This window comes from Cherax quadricarinatus, chromosome 2, assembly GCF_038502225.1.
Source record: "Cherax quadricarinatus isolate ZL_2023a chromosome 2, ASM3850222v1, whole genome shotgun sequence".
In the NCBI taxonomy this organism is placed as follows: Eukaryota; Metazoa; Arthropoda; class Malacostraca; order Decapoda; family Parastacidae; genus Cherax; species Cherax quadricarinatus.
Genome location: NC_091293.1, coordinates 39,858,037 through 39,879,134, shown reverse-complemented (window position 1 = coordinate 39,879,134; position 21,098 = coordinate 39,858,037). Strand labels below are relative to the sequence as shown.

Here is a 21,098-nt window from a genome sequence, read left to right as displayed (position 1 = left end):
GGAAGAAAATGCCAAGCAGGTCCTACATTACTCAGGAGGAAAAGGCACTCCCAGGACATAAGCCTATGAAAGACAGGCTTACTCTGTTGATGTGTTCCAGTGCTACTGGTGATTGCAAAGTGAAGCCTTTATTAGTGTATCACTCTGAAACTCCCAGACCGTTCAGGCAAAAGAATGTCCTCAAGGAAAATTTGTGTGTGCTGTGGAGGGCAAACAGTAAGGCATGGGTCACTAGGGACTTTTTCTATGACTGGTTACACCATGCATTTGCCCCCAATGTGAAAGATTACCTAACTGAAAAGAAATTAGAACTTGAGTGCCTCCTGGTGTTAGACAATGCCCCTGGTCATCCTACAGACGTGGCAGAGCGACTTTATGGGGACATGAAATTCATTAAGGTGAAGTTTTTGCCTCCTAATACCACTCCTCTCCTGCAGCCCATGGACCAGCAGGTTATTGCAAACTTCAAAAAACTGTACACAAAAGCTCTGTTTGAAAGGTGCTTTGTAGTGACCTCAGAAACTCAACTGACTCTAAGAGAGTTTTGGAGAGATCACTTTAATATCCTCAATTGTGTAAACCTTATAGGTAAGGCTTGGGAGGGAATGACTAAGATGACCTTGAACTCTGCTTGGAAGAAACTGTGGCCAGAATGTGTAGACCAAAGGGATTTTGAAGGGTTTCAGGCTAACCCTGAGAATCCTATGCCAGTTGAGGAATCCATTATGGCATTGGGAAAGTCCTTGGGGTTGGAGGTTAGTGGGGATGATGTGGAAGAGTTGGTGGAGGAGGACAATGAAGAACTAACTACTGATGAGCTGATAGATCAACTTCAACAGCAAGAGGCCAGACTTGAGGAAACTGGTTCGAAGGAGGGGAGAGAGAAATTGAAGAAATTGCCTACTACAAAGATTAAGGAAATCTGTGCAAAGTGGCTTGAAGTGCAAACCTTCATGGATGAAAATCACCCTCACACAGCTATTGCAAGCCGTGCTGGTGACTATTACACTGACAATGTTGTGAAACGCTTTAGGGAAGTCATAAAGGAACGAGAGGTACAGGCCACTATGGACAGATATGTTGTGCGACAGAACTCCAGTGACTCTGAAGCTGGTCCTAGTGGCATTAAAAGAAAAAGGGAAGTAACCCCAGAAAAGAACTTGACACCTCAAGTCTTAATGGAAGGGGATTCCCCTTCTAAACACTAACACTCTCTCCTCCTCCCATCCCATCAATCATCAGCAGATCTTCAATAAAAGTAAGTGTCATGTAATTGTGCATGCCTTTTTCAGTTTGTGTGTATTAAAATTAATATATCATGTGGTAAAAATTTTTTTTTTCATACTTTGGGGTGTCTTGCACGGATTAATTTGATTTCCATTATTTCTTATGGGGAAAATTCATTCGCATAACGATAATTTCGCATAACAATGAGCTCTCTTGCACGGATTAATATCGCTATGCGGGGGTCCACTGTACTGATAACTGGTACACAAGCCCCATACTCAGTGATTTCTTGTGAGTGAACATGACAGACGTGTGTAACACACTGCGTGGTAATCGTAAGCATATGCCAAGGTTCGACTCTGGCACTAGCCTTTGCTGCCAATGACATCATGGCATTTCGGTGGCATGACAAAAGTGATGTCACATTGCTGACATCAGTTCACCGAAAGAAAATGGCACACACTGGCAGGCACAATAGAGAGACCAATGAACACATTCTAAAACCTGCAGCTGTCATGGACTACAACCTCAATATGCACTTAGTGGACAAATGTGACATGCAGATTGGGTTTGCTGATTGTGTACGCAAGAGTTACATGTGGTACATAAAACTCTTTTTTCCATCTTCTTGATATTTCCATGCTAAATGCTTATAACATATACAAGTTGAGGACCAACAACAAACCAAAATATGGTGAATTTTGTTTGTCAGTCATCAGACAAATAATCATCAAGTACCAAGAAGCAACACCTGCAACAGACCAGCGCCCACAAAATTACCAACACATGCCATCTCGTTTGAGGCCTGGTGTTCACTTCCCCATACAACTGAGGAATGTCAAGTACCACTCTGCATATACCCATGCTTCAAGAGTTCTACAAGCTGCAGCAGTTCTAGGAAAGTGTTCAGTGACTGTACATCTGTATATATATTATGGAACAATAGTAATAAACAATGTTTTGTATTGTTTGTGTGTAAACAAGTTTTATACACAATGTAATAGTGATAATGTTTGTTCAGTTATTGTTGTAAACAATGAGTGTATATTTGAACAATGCACCTTACTTTGGTCTCACAGGCCACGTAAGTTACTTAGAAAAGAAAAATATTGGAAAATACAAGAAACTTTCGAACTGGAGGAAATAAAAGAATACTGGGTGGGCGGCATTTGCCGCTGTTGCTGTATGCCGCTCATTTTCTCCCAACTTTGCACCTTTATATCTCGGTAAGTACTGATGGCAAAAAAATTTTTAATCTTAAAACACTCAGCAAAATAATCCTAACATTTTGGTAAGAAATTTTTTTTTTTTTTCAAATATTTTGCTACATAGAATGAGTTTCAGAAAGGGGCCTTCGACAGTCAAAGGGTTAAAAAACAAAGAAGAGAAGTAACCCTGGAAAAGGACTTGATATGTGAAGTCTTTATGGAAGGAGATTCCCCTTCCAAACAGCAATTGCTCCATCCTCTCCCCTCCTCCCATCTTCAGTACACTAAGAAGAGTCTTCAATAAAGGTAAGTGTCATGTTATTATTGCTTTCTGTGTAGGTAAATGTACATTTCATGTAAAAAAAATTAATTTTTTTAATACTTTTGGGTGTCTGGAACGGATTAACTGGATTTACATTATTTCTTACGGTGAAAATGAATTCGGAAATCATCAAATTCAGCCAATCTGGAACAGATTAACCCCTTCAGGGTCCAAGGCCAAAATCTGAAGTGGTGCTCCAGTGTCCAAGAAATTTTGAAAAAAAAAAAACAAAAAAAAAAAAAAAATTATTTTTTCTTACAGAATTAAAGAGCATATTTTTGTGAAGGTAATAAGACAAAAAAAAAAAATTCTGATCAGTACTTACCGAGATACAGAGCCAAGAAGTTTGTCAAAAATGATGTGGTGGCGGCAACATCGACAAATTCCACATACACGCATTACATTATTTAGCGGCTTTTTAAGTTTTTTCTTTTCTTTTCCAATTTTTTTCTATTCCTACTAACATTTGGGGCCAGAGAGACCAATACTGTATATAATGTATATATATAAACTCACTGTATTGAACACAATAACCGCACTAAAGTTATCATATTATTGTTTACCACTGTTGTTTATTACAATAAACATGCACAAATCTTGTATAATACTAATGTTCTATCATATATTTACATATTTACAATCACTGGACATGGTTTTAGAACTGCTGGAGCTTGTGGAACTCCTTGAAACAAGGCACCATGCACAGAGGCACCTTACATTCCTCACACATAAACCGGGTGTCTTTGCGTCTTTGTTGCCGTCGTTTTGTTTGTGCACAGACGATGCATCTCTTCTGAGCAAATTTCTTCTGAGTTGAAGGAAGCTGTATTATGAAATGATCACCTTCCCTCCTCAAACGCTTGGGTATATCCTGAGTAATTCGAGGACCTTGTTGTATAGCAGGTGTTCTTACCTGGTACTTCATTATGAGTTGTCTGACAACAGACAAACAAAATTCACCATACGGTGGTCTGTTGCCAGTCTTTATTTGGTACATATTATATGCATTGAGCATAGAAATGTCCATGAGATGGAAGAAAAGTTTCATGTACCACTTGTAACTCTTACGAACACAGTCAACAAAACCAATCTGCATGTCACATTTGTCAACCAAGCGCATGTTTTGTGTATAATCAATCACTCTCACTGGTTTTCGAATACGTTCATTAGTCACTCGATCAACTTTGCCACTGTCTTGCATTTCATTACGGTGAATGATTGTCAACAATGTGACATCTCGTTTGTCATGCCACCGTAATGCCATGATGTCATTGGCAGTAAACACCTGCACGTCATCACCACGAGCACTTGCGTTGAGCCTGGGCATATGTTTACGATTAGAACGCACTGTGCCACACACATCTGTCTTGTTCACTCGCATGAAATCACTGAGTAATGGGCTTGTGTACCAGTTATCGGTATATAATGTATGCCCCTTACCAAGATAAGGTGCCATCATGTTTCTCACTACGTCACCTGAGATACCCAATAACATCTTGGTATCTTTCAATGTTTTACTTCCCGTGTATACAACAATATCCAACACCAGGCCACTGTCACAGTCACAGAGTACAAACAGTTTTATACCAAAGCGTTTCCTCTTGCTCGGTATATACTGCTTGAATGACAGTCTACCTTCGAACAAAATCAAAGACTCGTCAATTACAACATTCTTGAATGGATAAAAGTATATGCTGAACTTTTGTTTGAGATACATGAAAACATTTCTAATCTTGTATAACCTGTCACTTCTGTCAGGCCTGGTTTTGTCAGAGAAGTGCAACATACGTAAGAGTAAGATAAACCTGTTCACTGGTATGATTTCACTGAAGACCGGGGTAGAAATTAGCCGATCTGTGGACCAGTATGCTTTTATATTATGCTTATAGACATGAGGCATAAGCATTATTGTTGCAAAAGGCAAATACATTTCTGCAACAGTCGTCTCTTTCCACCTGTGTAGTCTTGACTGTGGTGATATGATCGTATTTGCCATGGTGTACTCAAAATACTTATTACTTTCCCTGACAATAGTTTCCATCAATGGCTGGTCAAAGATAATTCAAAGAATTCCAGTTCATTGGCCGTGGTTCCAAGGGGACAAGTAGGTAGAATTCCACTTTGAGAGTCATCAAAGTGGTGAGGCTTGAGAACAAAATTGGGATTTTGCTGCCAATCCCACATATGGTTTGCTGGTGGATACTGGACATCATAGGCTGGTTGTGCGGGTGGTTGTGGTTGTGGTGGGCTGGTGGCTGACGCTCCGCTTTGTCCTTGAACTGACGAGTCAGCAGCGTGGGTCTCAGCGTGGGCTGGTGAGTCACGCATGGCGGTGCCACTACCATCACCACTACCACCATCCACTGATGCCTGTGGTCTATCCATGCCAAGTGTAGCCACATCATCCTCACTATCACTACCTAAAACTGGTGTAGGGCCACGGGATGTACTCCGGGATGTACTCCGTCCCCTGGGCACAGCATAGGGTACACTACCCGAGCGCATGCGGCGGCGAACATACCGACGCTTCACTGGTGAATATAATTCCTCACTATCACTACTCGAATGATCGTCGAGCGCAATAAAATCACAATCCACGTCACTATCATCATCATTACTGAAGTCAGAGGCCTGGCCACGCGAAAATATTAGCTTTCTCTTGCGTTGAGGAACAACTGACCGTGAGTCATGAGTGCCCACACCAGAGGTAGAAGGTTGAGGATCGTCAGGGTTTTCTGCACTATTATCGATATCCTGGTCATTCTTTTCGGTCACTAACTGATCAAAGCCGTAGAATTCGTCTTCATTTCCACTTCCATCAGTGTCAGAACTATCAGATAGGAAGAGGAGAGTCCCAATTTTCTGGGGAGTGAGAGCTGACTTGCGACGAGGCATGGTGAACAAGGGTAACTGAGCCGGAGTTCCCCCAATGCTATGCGGGCGCCTAGATTTTTTGTTTATGGCGCACACCCACCACGCAGACCCGTTCTCTCACATGTAGGCCTATGAACGCTTTTGTGCTAAATTTGACGGTGCTAGAATTTTGGCGTAGATCTACGGTTTGTACACTCAACGTGAAGCCATAGATCTACGGAACGGACCCTGAAAGGGTTAATTACGATAACCAAGTGTCCACATTGCCTTTTTTTCTCGTTTTTATGTTATTTTACATAATTTTTATGTTCTGATAATTACAATTTATAGTAGTTTTTGTGATTTCATAGCCAATCTTTGTTCTGATACTAATACAGTGGACCCCCGGTTAACGATATTTTTTCATTCCAGAAGTATGTTCAGGTGCCAGTACTGACCGAATTTGTTCCCATAAGGAATATTGTGATCGTTAAGCGGGGGTCCACTGTATTAGGAACTGAAATTGTACTCAAATTGTTACAAACACACTGTCAGGTCAACGTTTACACCTGCCTTGGTCATTTACTATTGTCTAGGAATATATACATAGTATTTATAGGTCCTAACAATGTTTTAGACACACTGGAGTATATATGAAACACCTTGAAGCACGGTGTTAAGAAGAGTGTTTCTAAACTGCTGACAGGGTAAGCAGTGGAGTGACACAATGATTGTGCACTGCTGCATGGAACCCTGGCTTCATTTGTTTTCACTGTTACACATAAACATGTCTGTCTGTTTGTCTAGCTATGTTTATCTGTCTTTCTGTCTGCCTGTGTCTGTCTTTCTGTCTGCCTGTGTGTCTGTCTTTCTGTCTGCCTGTGTGTGTATTTCTGTCTGCCTGTGTGTGTATTTCTGTCTGCCTGTGTGTCTGTCTTTCTGTCTGCCTGTGTGTCTGTCTTTCTGTCTGCCTGTGTGTCTGTCTTTCTGTCTGCTTGTCTCTCTTGTCTCAGAGAGTTGCTCATGAACCAACTGGTATTACACACGATCACATCTGATTCCTGAACAAGTAAAAATGAGTATTTCTTGCCAGTTGTCAGTCATGCTTATTATGCATTATATCTACTAGCACAGTATGGCACTGTCTGGATTTTTTCAGTTATCCTAGGTAATTTACACTTTGTGTAATTGTATTTACGTATGTGTACCTGTGAGACAGAGACAGAGAGAGAGACAGCCAATCAGTCACCCAGCCAGCTGACCAGCCAGCCACCAGCCAGCTAGCCAGCAGGCCAGCCAGACTGCCGAACATGTATTACACATTCCAGAATGCTTCTTTTTACTTAGATGACACTACCAGTGGTACCAAAATTGAAAGGGTGTTGCACAAATATTGAACATGGGTTATTATCGAGGTTTTGGATATTTCTGCGGCAACTTGTGGCCACATCCACCTCAAAGCTACTAAACTCGGGGTTAACATCACTTTATTTATTTATTTTTTATTTATTTAATAATTTGAACATAGAGAGGTACAAAAAAATACAGGCAAGAGCAGCATGCCAAAGTCACTTGTATGCAAAGCATTACGGGCAGGCTTAAAATTAACTTAAGATTAACTAAGCAATGATGTAATCAGTGATAAAACATTATTATAAACAGATAACAATAAAGCACAAATGAGTATTACAAAGACAGGTCATATGGTTGCATGCATTGCTGTACATTCAGTAGAATGGAGTATTCTGTTAGGTAGTGTATTTAAAAAATAACAAAGTTAGATTGGGTCTTAGGTTTAACATTTATGTGATATAATTATGAGAAACATTTAAGATATACAATTTATAAGGTTCAGTTATTCAGTATTTATTTGGTTTTGGGTGAGTAAGTGATCTTTGAGAAGAGACTTGAATTTATAAACAGGTAGTGTTTCTTTTATATTTACAGGTAATGAATTCCAGATTTTAGGGCCTTTTATGTGCATTGAATTTTTGCATAGCGTGAGATGGACACGAGGAACATCAAAGAGTGATCTGTGCCTTGTGTTATGGTCATGTGTTCTGTTGAGGTTGGCAAGGAGATGTTTGAGGGGAGGGTTAATATCAGAGTTAAGTGTTCTATGTATGTAATAGGTGCAGTAATAAGTATGGATGTTTTGTATGGTGAGTAGGTTTAGAGTTTTGAATATTGGTGGAGTGTGCTGCCTGTAGTGGGAATTTATCATCATTCTGACTGCAGCCTTTTGTTGGGTAATTAGTGGTCTGAGATGGTTAATTGTTGTTGAGCCCCATGCACAAATTCCATAGGTGAGATAGGGGTAAATAAGAGAGTGATATAGGGCCAGGAGGGCTGACTGTGGAACATAGTACAGTATCTTCGATAGTATGCCTACGGTCTTGGAAATTTTCTTAGAAATTTGTTGTATATGTGTATGAAATTTGAGTCTATTATCAAGGTGGATTCCTAAGAATTTTCCCTCTGTTAGCTTTGTGATAGGTGATCTGTTTATCATTATGTTAAGAGAGACATCTGTAGCTCTGTTACCAAACTGAATGAAGTAGGTTTTGTCAATGTTTAGTGTAAGTTTGTTAGTCCTCATCCAAGTAGATATTTTCTGTAATTCGGTATTTACAGTATTGGCTAGCATGACTGGGCTCGGGTGAGAGAAGACGTATGTAGTGTCATCTGCAAATAGTGTGGGTTTGAGTAATTGTGAAGCATTTGGTAGGCAATTTATGTATAGGAGAAAGAGAAGAGGGCCAAGGACACTTCCCTGTGGGACACCAACTGTAATTCGTTGTGCGGAAGAGTTTGCCCCATTTGTGTACACATATTGGCTTCTGTTGCTGAGGTAAGACTTGAGGTAGTTGAGGGAGTGTCCTCTTATACCATAGTGTGACAATTTTATGTGGAGCAAGTCATGGTCAACTGTATCAAAAGCTTTACGTAAGTCAATGAAGATCCCCAGTGGGACTTCTTTTTTCTCTATTGCAGTGTATATATGTTCTAGCATGTGTATAATAGCATCATTAGTATTTTTATTAGGCCTGAATCCAAAATGGCAGGGGTTGAGTATGTTTTGGGAGATGAGGTAGGAGTAGATTCGTTTATGAATTAATTTTTCGAAGATTTTTGAGAGAGGGTGTAAGTTGGATATTGGCCTATAGTTATTCAACTCTGGTCTCCTCCTTTATGGATCGGGGTGACCCTTGCTATTTTGAGAACTGCCCAAACATAGATCTACATTCACGTGAGTAGCGCTCCAACCTTGATTTTCCCCATTTGAAAGCATGTAAAAAAAAACACATAGATCTATGTTTGGAGCCCCCACACGTGGATATAGATATACGTTTGGACAGTTTAAGGGTTAAAAGGGGAGTGTTAATACGACATGACATCAGTGAATCCTTGGTATCTGCCGCGCTGTTTGCTCTAGCTGGCGCTCAACTGAACTGGTGCTCCCACAAGGTATTAATGATCCCATATTTTTTTAATACTGCGCACACCAACTGTTAAGACCCATTTTATGCTGATCAGGCATCTCAGGCCAATCGTGCTAAATTTGGAGGCAGGAAAAACAAAAAGTAGATCTATGTTTGGAGCACTAGCGGTAAGAACGAAGATCTACGTTTGGACAGTTAATGAGTTAAAGTGCAGGCAGTGTACTTCCCATTTCCAGGACTCTAATCTGGCTAACCGGTTTCCCTGAATCCCTTCACAAAATATTACCCTGCTCATACTCCAACAGCTTGTCAGGTCCCAAAAACCAATCATCGCCATTCACTCCTATCTAACACACTCACGCACGCTTGCTGAAAGTCCAAGCCCCTCGCCCACAAAACCCCCTTCACCCCCTCTCTCCAACCTTTTTGGGGCCTACCCTTACCCCATCTTCCTTCCCTAATAGATTTATATACTCTCAAAGTCATTCTACTTTGTTCCATTCTCTCTAAATGACCAAACCATCTCAACAGCCCCTTTTCAGCCCTCTAATACTTTCAGTAACTTCACACCTCCTCCTAATTTCCACACTACAAATTCTCTGCATAATACTGACACCACACACTGCCCTTAGACAGGACATCTCCACTGCCTCCAGCTGCCTCCTCACTGCAGCATTTACAACCCATGCTTCACACCCAGATAACAGTGTTGATACCACTATACTCTCGTACATTCCTTTCTTTGCCTTCATAGATAACGTTTTTTGTCTTCACAGATACCTCAATGCACCACTCGCCTTTTTTTCTTCATCAATTCTATGGTTAACTTCATCCTTTATAAACCCATCCACTGCTAAGTCAACTCCCAAATATCTGAAAACATGCACTTCCTCCACACACCCTCCCTCCAATGTGATATCCAATTTTTCTTTATCTAAATCGTTTGATACCCTCATTACCTTACTCTTATATATGTTCACTTTCAACTTTCTACCTTTAGACACACCCGCCCAAACTCATCCACTAACCTTTGCAATTTTTCTTTAGAATCCCCCCAAAAACACAGTATCATCAGCAAAAAGGAACTGTGTCAACTTCCATTTTATATGTGATTCCCCATAATGTAATAATCTTTCAATAAATTGGCAGTATCCCACCAAGGAAGGGTGGCCCATAAGGAAAAACAATAGCTTCTCCTTTAAAATTTAGTAATATATACAGGAAGAGTTACTAGCCCCTTGCTCTTGGCATTTTAGTCTCCTCTTACGACACACATGGCTTACGGAGGAAGAATTCTGTTCCAGTTCCCCATGGAGATGAGATAAGAGGAAATAAAAAAAAAACAATAACTAGTAAGAAAATAGAAGAAAACCCAGTGGGGTATGTATATATATGCTTGTACATGCAAGTGTAGCATGACCCAAGTGCAACTAGAAGTAGCAAGACATACCAGAAATCTTGCATGTTTATGAGAGAGAAAAAAGACAACAGCAATCCTACCATCATGTAAAACAATTACAGGCTTCTGTTTTACACTCGCTCAGCAGGACAGTAGTACCTCCTTGGACAGTTGGTGTCTACCAACCTACTACCTAACAATAATAATAATAATAATAATAATAATAATAATAATAATAATAATAATAATAATAATAATAATAATAACATAATAATACTGTAATAATAATAATTACCTGAAGAAGACATAGATTCAGAGGGTTTATGCAAATGGGCTAAATTTTCTGGGTGAGAGAGCTGAGAGAGGAGGGTATTGGTGCATTCCAAGAGGAAGAGTGCAGGAACCTCTGGGCCTTTCTTATCCTCTTGATATCTACAAACACATGAATATACACTGTTAGGTCCTTATGAATAAAACTTGACAATGAATGAATTATGATAGGATGAATTATATATATAATGTATACTGTAGGGCAACACTTACTTATTTAGCTGAAAATGGTATACATATAGAGCAAAAAACCTTAAAACTAATGTAAGAAACCAGATCATGAGATTATAAGGAGGGCCCTAAGGTGACAAACCCTCCCTTTAAAGAGGCAAAAAATAAAATAAAAATGAAGAACGTAAAGCTATCTCATAAAGATACAGTGGAACCTCGGCTTACGAATTTAATCTCTTCCATGACCTTGCTCGTATCCCAATTTGCTCTTATGTTGAGTCAATTTTCCTCATTTAACCCTTTCAGGGTTGACAGGCCCTCTCAGAGACTTGTTCGCAGGGTCGGCCAAATTTCAAAAAAAAAAAAAAATTATTTTTTCTTATGAAAAGATAGAGAATCTTTTCCCCGATGATAATGACACCAAAAGTATGAAATTTGATGGAAAATTTACGGAAATATGCTCTCACAAAGTTAGCGGTCTCGACGATGTTTACGCATCGGCGATTTTGCCCACTTTGAGCCCTATTTTCGGCCAATTCCAGTGTACTTGCCAACAAAAATCATAACTATTTCACTAGAACTCCATTTTTTCTATCGAGTGAGTACAAGAAACCACCCATTTACCGATTTCAACTATCCAATACAGTGGTCAGAATTTAGCAATTTTGCAAATTTCCAAATAGGGTCCAGAATAGACAAGAAAGACATTCCTGGCACTAAAATAACATTTCCTCTGTTCATTAGTCATGTCCCCAGGCCCCTCTTACATTCTTTTGCTCTCCACTTCGAATTTTTATTCTCACAAAAAAAAAAAAAGAAGATTTACTGTTATGCAGACTACTGCATTGGTGTAGAAATGGTATAAATATTATCAGTGCACTTATGAAAGAATATTAGACTCACCAGCTGACGTGTATTGGACACATAGCATGATTTGTTTACTTTTGAACTTTGGTAAAAATCAAACATTTCTGCTACTTTGAGTGCAATTTCAAGGTAGTTTTCTTTGTAAAACCAGTCAAAATCATCTCAATTTCTGTAACATGTCTTCCATTCTATAAAATGAAACCAGGAAAACTAGAAAACAGCAATAAATACCATACAAAAATACAGTGCAAAGTCGCTGTTTTAATCCAAAACCACGGTCAAAGTTTTTTTTATTTTCTCATTACGCACTGTGTGCTGCAGGATTTTTTTTATACTGCGCACACTGACCACATAGACCCATTCTTTTATATCTAGGCCTACCAGCTTTCTCTCACTAGATTTGAGGGCGCTAGAATTTAGGCATGCTAGTACGTCAAAAACCCTGGTGCATAAGCCGTACTAGTACAGCCAAAACCCTGAAAGGGTTAAATTACAGTGGAACCTCTATTTACGAGTTTAACCCCTTGGCTGTCGCAACCCCAAATCCTGAGGTGTCTCCTGGTGTTGGAAAAATTTAAAAAAAAAAAAAAAAAATTCTCATGAAATGATAGAAAATCTTTTCCCGATGGTAATGACACCAAAAGTACGAAATTTGACAGAAAACTTAAGGAATTATGCTCTCGCGAATTTAGCGACCTCAGCGCTGTTAACGAATCGGCGATTCCCCCACTTTGAGCTCTATTTTCGGCTAATTCCATTATTCCAGTTGACCAAACTCATAGCTATTCCTTTAGAACTCCATTTGTTCTATCAATTGAGTACAAGAAACTGCCCATTTACTGATTTCAACAACCCAAAAAAGTGGTCAGAAATTGGCAATTTGGCCAATTTCACAAAAATTAAAAAAACGCCAATTTCAAAATAGGGTCCAGAATGAACAATGCAGACATTCCTGGCTCTAAAATAACATTTTCTTTGTTCATCAGTCACGTCTCCAGGCCTCTCTGATATTACTCTTGCTTTCTATTTTGAATTTTTATTCAAAATATAGATTTACTGTTAAGCAGACTACTGCAATATTGTAATAGTTGTATAAATAATGTCAACCCATTCATGACTGCATATTAGAATGGCTCCTTGGACATTTATTTTTATTTATTTATTTATTTATTTATTTATTTAGTAATTTAAGCATACATACAGAGGTACAAAAATTACAGGTAAGAGCAGCATGCCAAAGCCACTTATATGCATAGCATTACGGGGTGGCTTAAAATTAACTTAAGATTAACTAAGCAATGATGAAATCAGTGATAAAACATTATTGTAAACAGATAACTATAAAGCACAAATGAGTATTACAAAGACAGGTCATATGGTTGCTTGCATTGCTGTACATTCAGTCGAATGGAGTATTCTGTTAGGTAGTGTATTTAAAAAAATAATAAAGTTAGATTGGGTCCTAGGTTTAACATTTGTGTGATATAATTGTGAGTAACATATAGGATATACAATTTATAAGGTTCAGTTATTCAGTATTTATTTGGTTTTGAGTGAGTAAGTGATCTTTGAGAAGAGACTTGAATTTATAAACAAAGACATCATCTGTTTACTTTTGAACATTGGCAAAAATCAAACGTTTCCCCTACTTTGAGCTTCATTTCAAGGTTCTTTTCATAGTAAAACCAATCAAAGTCACCTCTGTTTCTATAATATGTTTTCCATTCTATCAAATGAGACCAAGAAATCGAGAATACAACCATAAATACTATACAAAAATACACCACAAAGTCGGCATTTTAATTAAAAAAAAAAAAAATCAGTTTTTTTTTCTCATTATGCACTGCGTGCTGCAGGATTTTTTTTATATGGTGCACACTGACCACACAGATCCATTCTCTCAAATGTGGGCCTACGAGCTTTCTCCTGCTTGATTTGAAGCCGCTAGAATTTATGAGTATACGTATATACATCAAACACGGTGGCTCGTAAGACGTATATATACAGCTGAAACAGTCAAAGGGTTAATCAGTTCAATGACCTTGCTCGCATCTGGATTTGCTCATTTGCAGAGTGAATTTTCCTCATTTAAATTAACTGAAATGGAATTAATTCATTCCAGTGGAATTCCAGGCATGAGAATTATTTTTTTTTTTTTAACACATCAGCCTATTCCCACCAAGGCAGGGTGGCCCGAAAAAGAAAAACTTTCATCATCATTCACTCCATCACTGTCTTGCCAGAGGGGTGCTTTAATACTTTAATAATTTCCCTAATACCAACTCTACGGCTTATTTATTTATTTATTATTTGGACATGATACATAGTTGAACAAAAGAAATGCAGTGGTTGAGTGCAGCATGCCAGAAGCCCCTAGTATGCAGAGCATTGTGGGCAGGCTTAAAATTAACTTAACATTAACTAAGCAATGATATATTCAGTGGTAAAAATAGAGTACACAAATTACAACATGAAGTACAAATGAGTATTTCAAATAAGAGGCTTCATAGTTGTACAAATTTGTAGCATATTTGATGAGTTACTGAGCATTCAAGAGAAAGGGGTATTCTATTAGCTAAAGTAATTACAAAAAAACATAGTTTGATAGGGTCACAGGTTATACATTTATGAGATTCAGTTATTCAGTATTTAACTAGTTGTGGTTGAGTAAGTGGTTTTTAAGAAGACCCTTGAACTGATAAACAGACAGTATTTCTTTTATATTCACAGGTAATGAATTCCAGATTTTTGGGCCTTTTATGTGAATCGAGTTTTTACATAGTGCAAGGTGGACACGGGAAACATCAAAGTGATCTGTGCCTTGTGTTATGGTCATGTGTTCTGTTGAGGTTGGTAAGAAGTTTGAGGGGAGGGTTTATATCCGAGTTAAATGTTCTATGTATGTAGTAAGCACAATAATAAGTATGAATGTTTTGTAGGGTGAGTAAGTTTAGAGTTTTGAATATTGGTGGAGTATGCTCTCTGGAGTGGGAATTTGTTACCATTCTGAATGCAGCCTTTTGTTGGGTAATTAACGGTCTGAGATGATTTATTGTTGTTGAGCCCCATGCACAAATTCCATAGGTGAGATAGGGGTAAATGAGTGATATAGGGCCAGGAGGGCTGACTGTGGAACATAGTGCCGTATCTTCGATAGTATGCTTCTGGTCTTGGAGATTTTCTTGGAAATTTGTTGTACATGTGTTGGAAATTTGAGTCTATTATCAAGGTGGATTCCTAAGAATTTTCCCTCTGAACTTTGTGATAGGTGATCCGTTTATCATTATGTTAAGAGGGACATCTGTAGTTCTGTTCCCAAACTGCATGTAGTAAGTTTTGTCAATATTGAGAATAAGTTTGTCAATCATCATCCAGGTAGATATTTTCTGTAATTCAGCATTTACAGTACTGGCTAGCATGACTGGGCTTGGGTGAGAGAAGATGTATGTTGTGTCATCTGCAAACAGTGTGGGTTTGAGTAGTTGCAATGCATTTGGTAGGTCGTTCAAGTAAATGAGAAAGAGAAGAGGGCCAAGGACACTTCCCTGTGGGACACCAACTGTGATTGGCTGTGTGGAAGAGTTTGAACCTTTTGTGTACACATATTGGCTTCTGCTGCTAAGGTATGACTTTTGGTAGTTGAGGGAGTGCCCTCTTATACTATAGTGTGATAATTTCGTGTGCAGCAAATCATGGTCATCGTGTTAAAAGCTTTATGTAAATCAATGAAGATCCCCAATGGGGCTTCTTTTTTCTTGAGTGCAGTGTATATTTGTGCTAGCATGTGTACAATAGCATCATTCATATTTTTATTAGGCCTGAACCCAAACTGACAGGGGTTGAGTATGTTGTGGGAGATGAGGTAGGAATAGATTTGCTTATGAATTAGTTTTTAAAAGATTTTAGAGAGAGAGTGTAAGTTGGATATTGGCCTATAGTCATTCAAGTCTGCTTGATCTCTTCCTTTATGTATCGGGGTGATCCTCACTATTTTGAAAGCTGTAGGGAAGGAAGAGGATTCGATGTATTTGTTAAAGAGTGTTGCAATGATTGGTGACAGCACTTCTGAAGCTTTTTTGTATATAAAGAGAGGTAAGGTATTTAAATCTCCTGTCTGGTTCTTTAGTGTGTTGATAATTGAGACTTATGTTGGGTTGGTTGGAGCTAGGAATAGTGTGTTCGGGTAGGTGCCAGTGAGGTAGTTATTGGGTGGGGTATTTGAGTTTGAGATTTTACCCACAAGGTTTTTTCCTATGGTGGAGAAGAAAACATTGTTTCTGTTTGCTGTATCAGTAGATGGGAGTTGGGGTTCATCTGGTTTTGTTAGTGTGATTGTTCTGTTTCCTGATATCTTTTTTGTTCCTAGAATTTCAGATAGGGTTTTTTAGGTCTTTTTTATATCACCTCTTAAGTTGGATAATCTGTTCTCATAATACAATTTTTTTGCCCTTCTTATCAGGCTGGTTAGGATAGATGAGTAACATTTTGTTTGGTCTCTGGTTATGTGACCCATTCTGTACTGTTTTACACACTGGTGCTTTATATTTATGGATTTGAGGATGCTGGGTGTTAGCCAGGGACTGTTCAATCTCTTTAGTTTTTTTAGGGCAGTGCTTCTTATAGAGGTATTGGGTCTTTTTTAGAAAATTATTAATACATTCATCAGTATCTGTATAGATTTCTAGCTCAGTTTGCCAGTCGATGTCTGTCATTGCTGTTGTGAAGTTATTAATGGCTGCCTCATTATGAAGCCTGAAGGTTACTTTAGTAGTGTCTTGGGGTAATTTACCTAGATTGGTTATGAGAAAGGTAGGGTAGTGGTTTGTGGTATTACCTGTGGTTATGCCTGATTTTAACCCTTTGACTGTTTTGGTCGTATATATACGTCTTACAAGGTACCGTGTTTGACGTATATACGTGTATACTCATAAATTATAGTGGCTTCAAATCAAGCAGGAGAAAGCTGGTAGGCCCACATGTGAGAGAATGGGTCAGTGTGGTCAGTGTGCACCATATAAAAAAAAATCCTGGAGCACGCAGTGCATAATGAGAAAAAAAAACTCCGACCATTTTTTTTTATTAGAATGCCGACTTTGTGGTCCATTTTCTTATAGTACAGTGGACCCCTGGTTCACGATGCTATCGGTATCCGATAAATCCGGTAACCGATGCATTATATCGCAGAAAATTTGCCTCGCTTCCCGATACAAAACCCAGCATGCGATGTGGTTCGTACGAGACGTGTCCATGTGTGGCATGAACTGCCCCGTGTGTGCCAGTGTTTAAAAGCCAGCCAGTGTGCGCGCATCTAAGGATACATTCGGTACATTCCATATTATCCATATTATCACTGTTTTTGGTGCCTGTTTTTGCAAAATAAGTCACCATGGGCCCCAAGAAAGCTCCCAGTGCCAACCATTCGAGACCAAGGGTGCTAATGACTGTTGAAATGAAGAAAGAGATAATTGCAAAGTATGAAAGTGGAGTGCGTGTGTCGAAGCTGGTCAGGTTGTATAGTAAACCCCAATCAACCATCTCTACTATAGTCAGCAAGAAAATGGCAATCAAGGAAGCTGTTCTTGCAAAAGATGCAACTGTGATTACGAAACAGCGACCGCAAGTGTTAGAAAATGTTGAGAGGCTGTTATTGGTGTGGATAAATGAAAAACAGATAGCAGGAGATAGCATCTCTCAAGCAATCATTTGTGAAAAGGCTAGGCAGTTGCATGACGATTTGGTAAAAAAATTGCCTGCAACTAGTGGTGATGTGAGTGAATTTAAGGCCAGCAAAGGTTGGTTTGAAAGATTTAAGAATCGTAGTGGTACATAGTGTGATTAGGAATGGTGAGGCTGCCAGTTCAGACCACAAAGCGGCTGAAAAATATGTGCAAGAATTCAAGGAGTACATAGAGGCTGAAGGATTGAAACCTGAACAAGTGTTTAATTGTGATGAAACAGGCCTGTTTTGGAAGAAATTACCAAGCAGGACCTACATTACTCAGGAGGAAAAGGCACTCCCAGGACATAAGCCTATGAAAGACAGGCTTACTCTGTTGATGTGTTCCAATGCTACTGGTGATTGCAAAGTGAAGCCTTTATTGGTGTATCACTCTGAAACTCCCAGAGCGTTCAGGCAAAAGAATGTCCTCAAAGCTAATTTGTGTGTGCTGTGGAGGGCAAACAGTAAGGCATGGGTCACTAGGGACTTTTTCTATGACTGGTTACACCATGCATTTGCCCCCAATGTGAAAAATTACCTAATTGAAAAGGAATTAGACCTTAAGTGCCTCCTGGTATTAGACAATGCCCCTGGTCATCCTACAGACTTGTCAGAGCGACTTTGTGGGGACATGAGTTTCATTAAGGTCAAGTTTTTGCCTCCTAATACCACTCCTCTCCTGCAGCCCATGGACCAGCACGTCATTTCCAACTTCAAGAAACTGTACACAAAAGCTATGTTTGAAAGGTGCTTTGAAGTGACCACAGAAACTTAACTGACTCTAAAGGAGTTTTGAAAGGATCACTTTACTATCCTCAATTGTGTAAAACTTATAGGTAAGGCTTGGGAGGGAGTGACTAAGAGGACCTTGAACTCTGCCTGGAAAAGACTGTGGCCAGAATGTGTAGACAAAAGGGATTTCAAAGGGTTTGAGGGTAAACTTGAGAAGCCTATGCCAGTTGAGGAATCCATTGTGGCAGTGGGGAGGTCCTTGGGGTTGGAGGTTACTGGGGATGATGTGGAAGAGTTGGTGGAGGAGGACAATGAAGACTAACCACTGATGAGCTGCTAGATCAACTTCAACAGCAAGCGGCCACACCTGAGGAAATTGCTTCGGAGGAGGGGAGAGAGAAATTGAAGAAGTTGCCTACTTCAAAGATTAAGGAAATCTGTGCAAAGTGGCTTGAAGTGCAAACCTTCATGGATGAAAATCACCCTCAGACAGCTATTGCAAGCCATGCTGGTGACTATTACACTGACAATGTTGTGAACCACTTTAGGAAAGTCATAAAGGAACAAGAGGTACAGGCCTCTATGGACAGATATGTTGTGCGACAGAGGTCCAGTGACTCTCAACCTGGTCCTAGTGGCATTAAAAGAAGAAGGGAAGTAACCCCGGAAAAGGACTTGCTACCTCAAGTCCTAATGGAGGGGGATTCCCCTTCTAAATGCTAACACCATCCACACTCTCCCCTCCTCCCATCCCATCAATCATCACCAGATCTTCATTAAAGGTAAGTGTCAATTATTCTTTCGTTATTTGTTGTTATTGTTGTTACTGTAATTACTATTCTATTGCATTAAACTTAATATTTCATGTGGTAAAAGTTTTTTTTTTCATACTTTTGGGTGTCTTGCACGGATTAATTTGATTTCCATTATTTCTTATGGGGAAAATTGATTCACTTTCTGATATTTTTGGTTTACGATGAGCTCTCAGGAACGGATTAGTATCGCGAACCGGGGGTCCACTGTATTTATAGTTGTATTCTCGTTTTCTTGGTCTCATTTGATATAATGGAAAACATATTATAGAAATAGAGGTGACTTTGATTGGTTTTACTATAAAAAGAACCTGAAAATGGAGCTCAAAGTAGGGGAAATGTTTGATTTTTGCCGATGTTCAAAAGTAAACAAATGATGTCATTGTCCAATAAATGTCCAACTAGCCATTCTAATATGTAGTCATGAATGGGCTGACATTATCTGTACAATTATTACAATATTGCAGTAGTCTGCATAACAGTAAGTCTTCTATTTTTTGTTAGAATAAAAATTCAAAATAGAAAACAAGAGTAATATCAGAGGGACCTGGAGATGTGACTGATGAACAAAGAAAATGTTATTTTAGAGCCAGGAATGTCTGCATTGTTCATTCTGGACCTTATTTTGAAATTGTCATATTTTTTAATTTTCGTGAAATAGGCCAAATTGCAAATTTCTGACCACGTTATTGGGTAGTTCAAATTGGTAAATGGGCAGTTTCTTGTACTCAATCGATAGAAAAAATGGAGTTCTAAAGAAATTGCTATGAGTTTGGTCAATTGGAACAATGGAATTAGTCGAAAATAGGGCTGAAAGTGGGCGAAATTGCCAATTTGTAAATATCGCCGGGATTGCTAACTTCGTGAGAGCCTAATTCCGTCAGTTTTCCATTAAATTTCGTTTTTTTTTTGGTGTCATTACAATCAGGAAAAGATTCTCTGTCATTTCATAAGAAATTTTTTTTTTTTTTTTTAAATTTTGCGACACCAGGAGACACCTCAGGATTGGGGGTTGCGACAGTCAAGGGGTTAAAGGGGATATGGTGTTGGTCCAGATGTGGTCTAATAGGGAAATACAAGTCTCTGTAATTCTTGTAGGTTTTGTTACTGTTGGTAGCAACAAGCAGTTACTCATAGTGTTTGTGAATTCAGTTACATGTAGGTCCTGGTCTTGCAGGAGATTTATATTGAAGTTTCCTGAGAGTAGTAAGTGATCTTGATTCATGTGTGCATCAGTTATCATACTTCCTAGGTTTTCACTAAAACGACTGATATTTGACTGTGGTACTCAGTAGATGTTTATCACTGTGAGAGGTTTTTGTAGGTATTTGATTTGAATTTAGCTATTATATATTCCCCATGTTCATTCCTTGTGCAAGTATTATTGTTAGTTATAATAATAATAATAATAATAATTATTACAATAATGATAGAGCTTCAGTTTCCTAAATTAATAATAATAATACATTATTATGACAATGAGAGCTTCAGAACGAAGCCAACTCAGTGCACTGTTTACCTAGCTGGGGAGCAGTTCTCTCCTGATTTGCTAACATTTTTATAGTCATTTGGACAAATTTCACTTTTCTCGCCATGGGTCCTAAGAAAGTAAGTGTAAAGGACAGTGCTGATAAGAAAAAGAGGATGATTTCCATGGAATTAAAGCATGAAATCATAGATAAACAAGAGAGGTGTCCAGGTTTTGGGCTGAGGGGGAAGTGGGGGGGGGGGAGCTGGTTCGTAACTCAAATGTTGACTCATAACTCAGAGCAAAAAATCGACTGATCGACGGCTCGTATCTCAAAAAACTCGTATGTTGGGACATTCGTAAGTCAAGGTTCCACTGTATCTTTGTTTCTTTGTTAATTTTAAGACTTAAGTGCTTATACCTCTTCATGCCACTTTCAGCAACACTGGTATGGCTACTGGGTGTCATGATTGCTTGGCAGATATAAGATATAGTAATTAAAATATTGTAACACAATTCACAAACACAGCTGCCTTGTAGCATAGAA

At 38.9% G+C, this 21,098-nt stretch overlaps 1 protein-coding gene across 1 annotated transcript in view; it reads right to left on the bottom strand.

Annotated features, from left to right (window-relative positions):
• Window positions 1-2,443: 2,443 nt before the first annotated feature.
• The window catches only part of LOC128689134 (brefeldin A-inhibited guanine nucleotide-exchange protein 3), a 129,695-nt gene continuing 111,040 nt past the window's right edge, over window positions 2,444-21,098 (bottom strand). The window contains exons 7-8 of the mRNA XM_070089665.1: window positions 10,748-10,884; window positions 2,444-2,460 (exon numbers count right to left, since the gene is read on the bottom strand). Of these exons, the coding sequence (XP_069945766.1) occupies window positions 2,444-2,460; window positions 10,748-10,884 (154 nt within the window). The remainder of the gene's footprint in view (window positions 2,461-10,747; window positions 10,885-21,098) is intronic.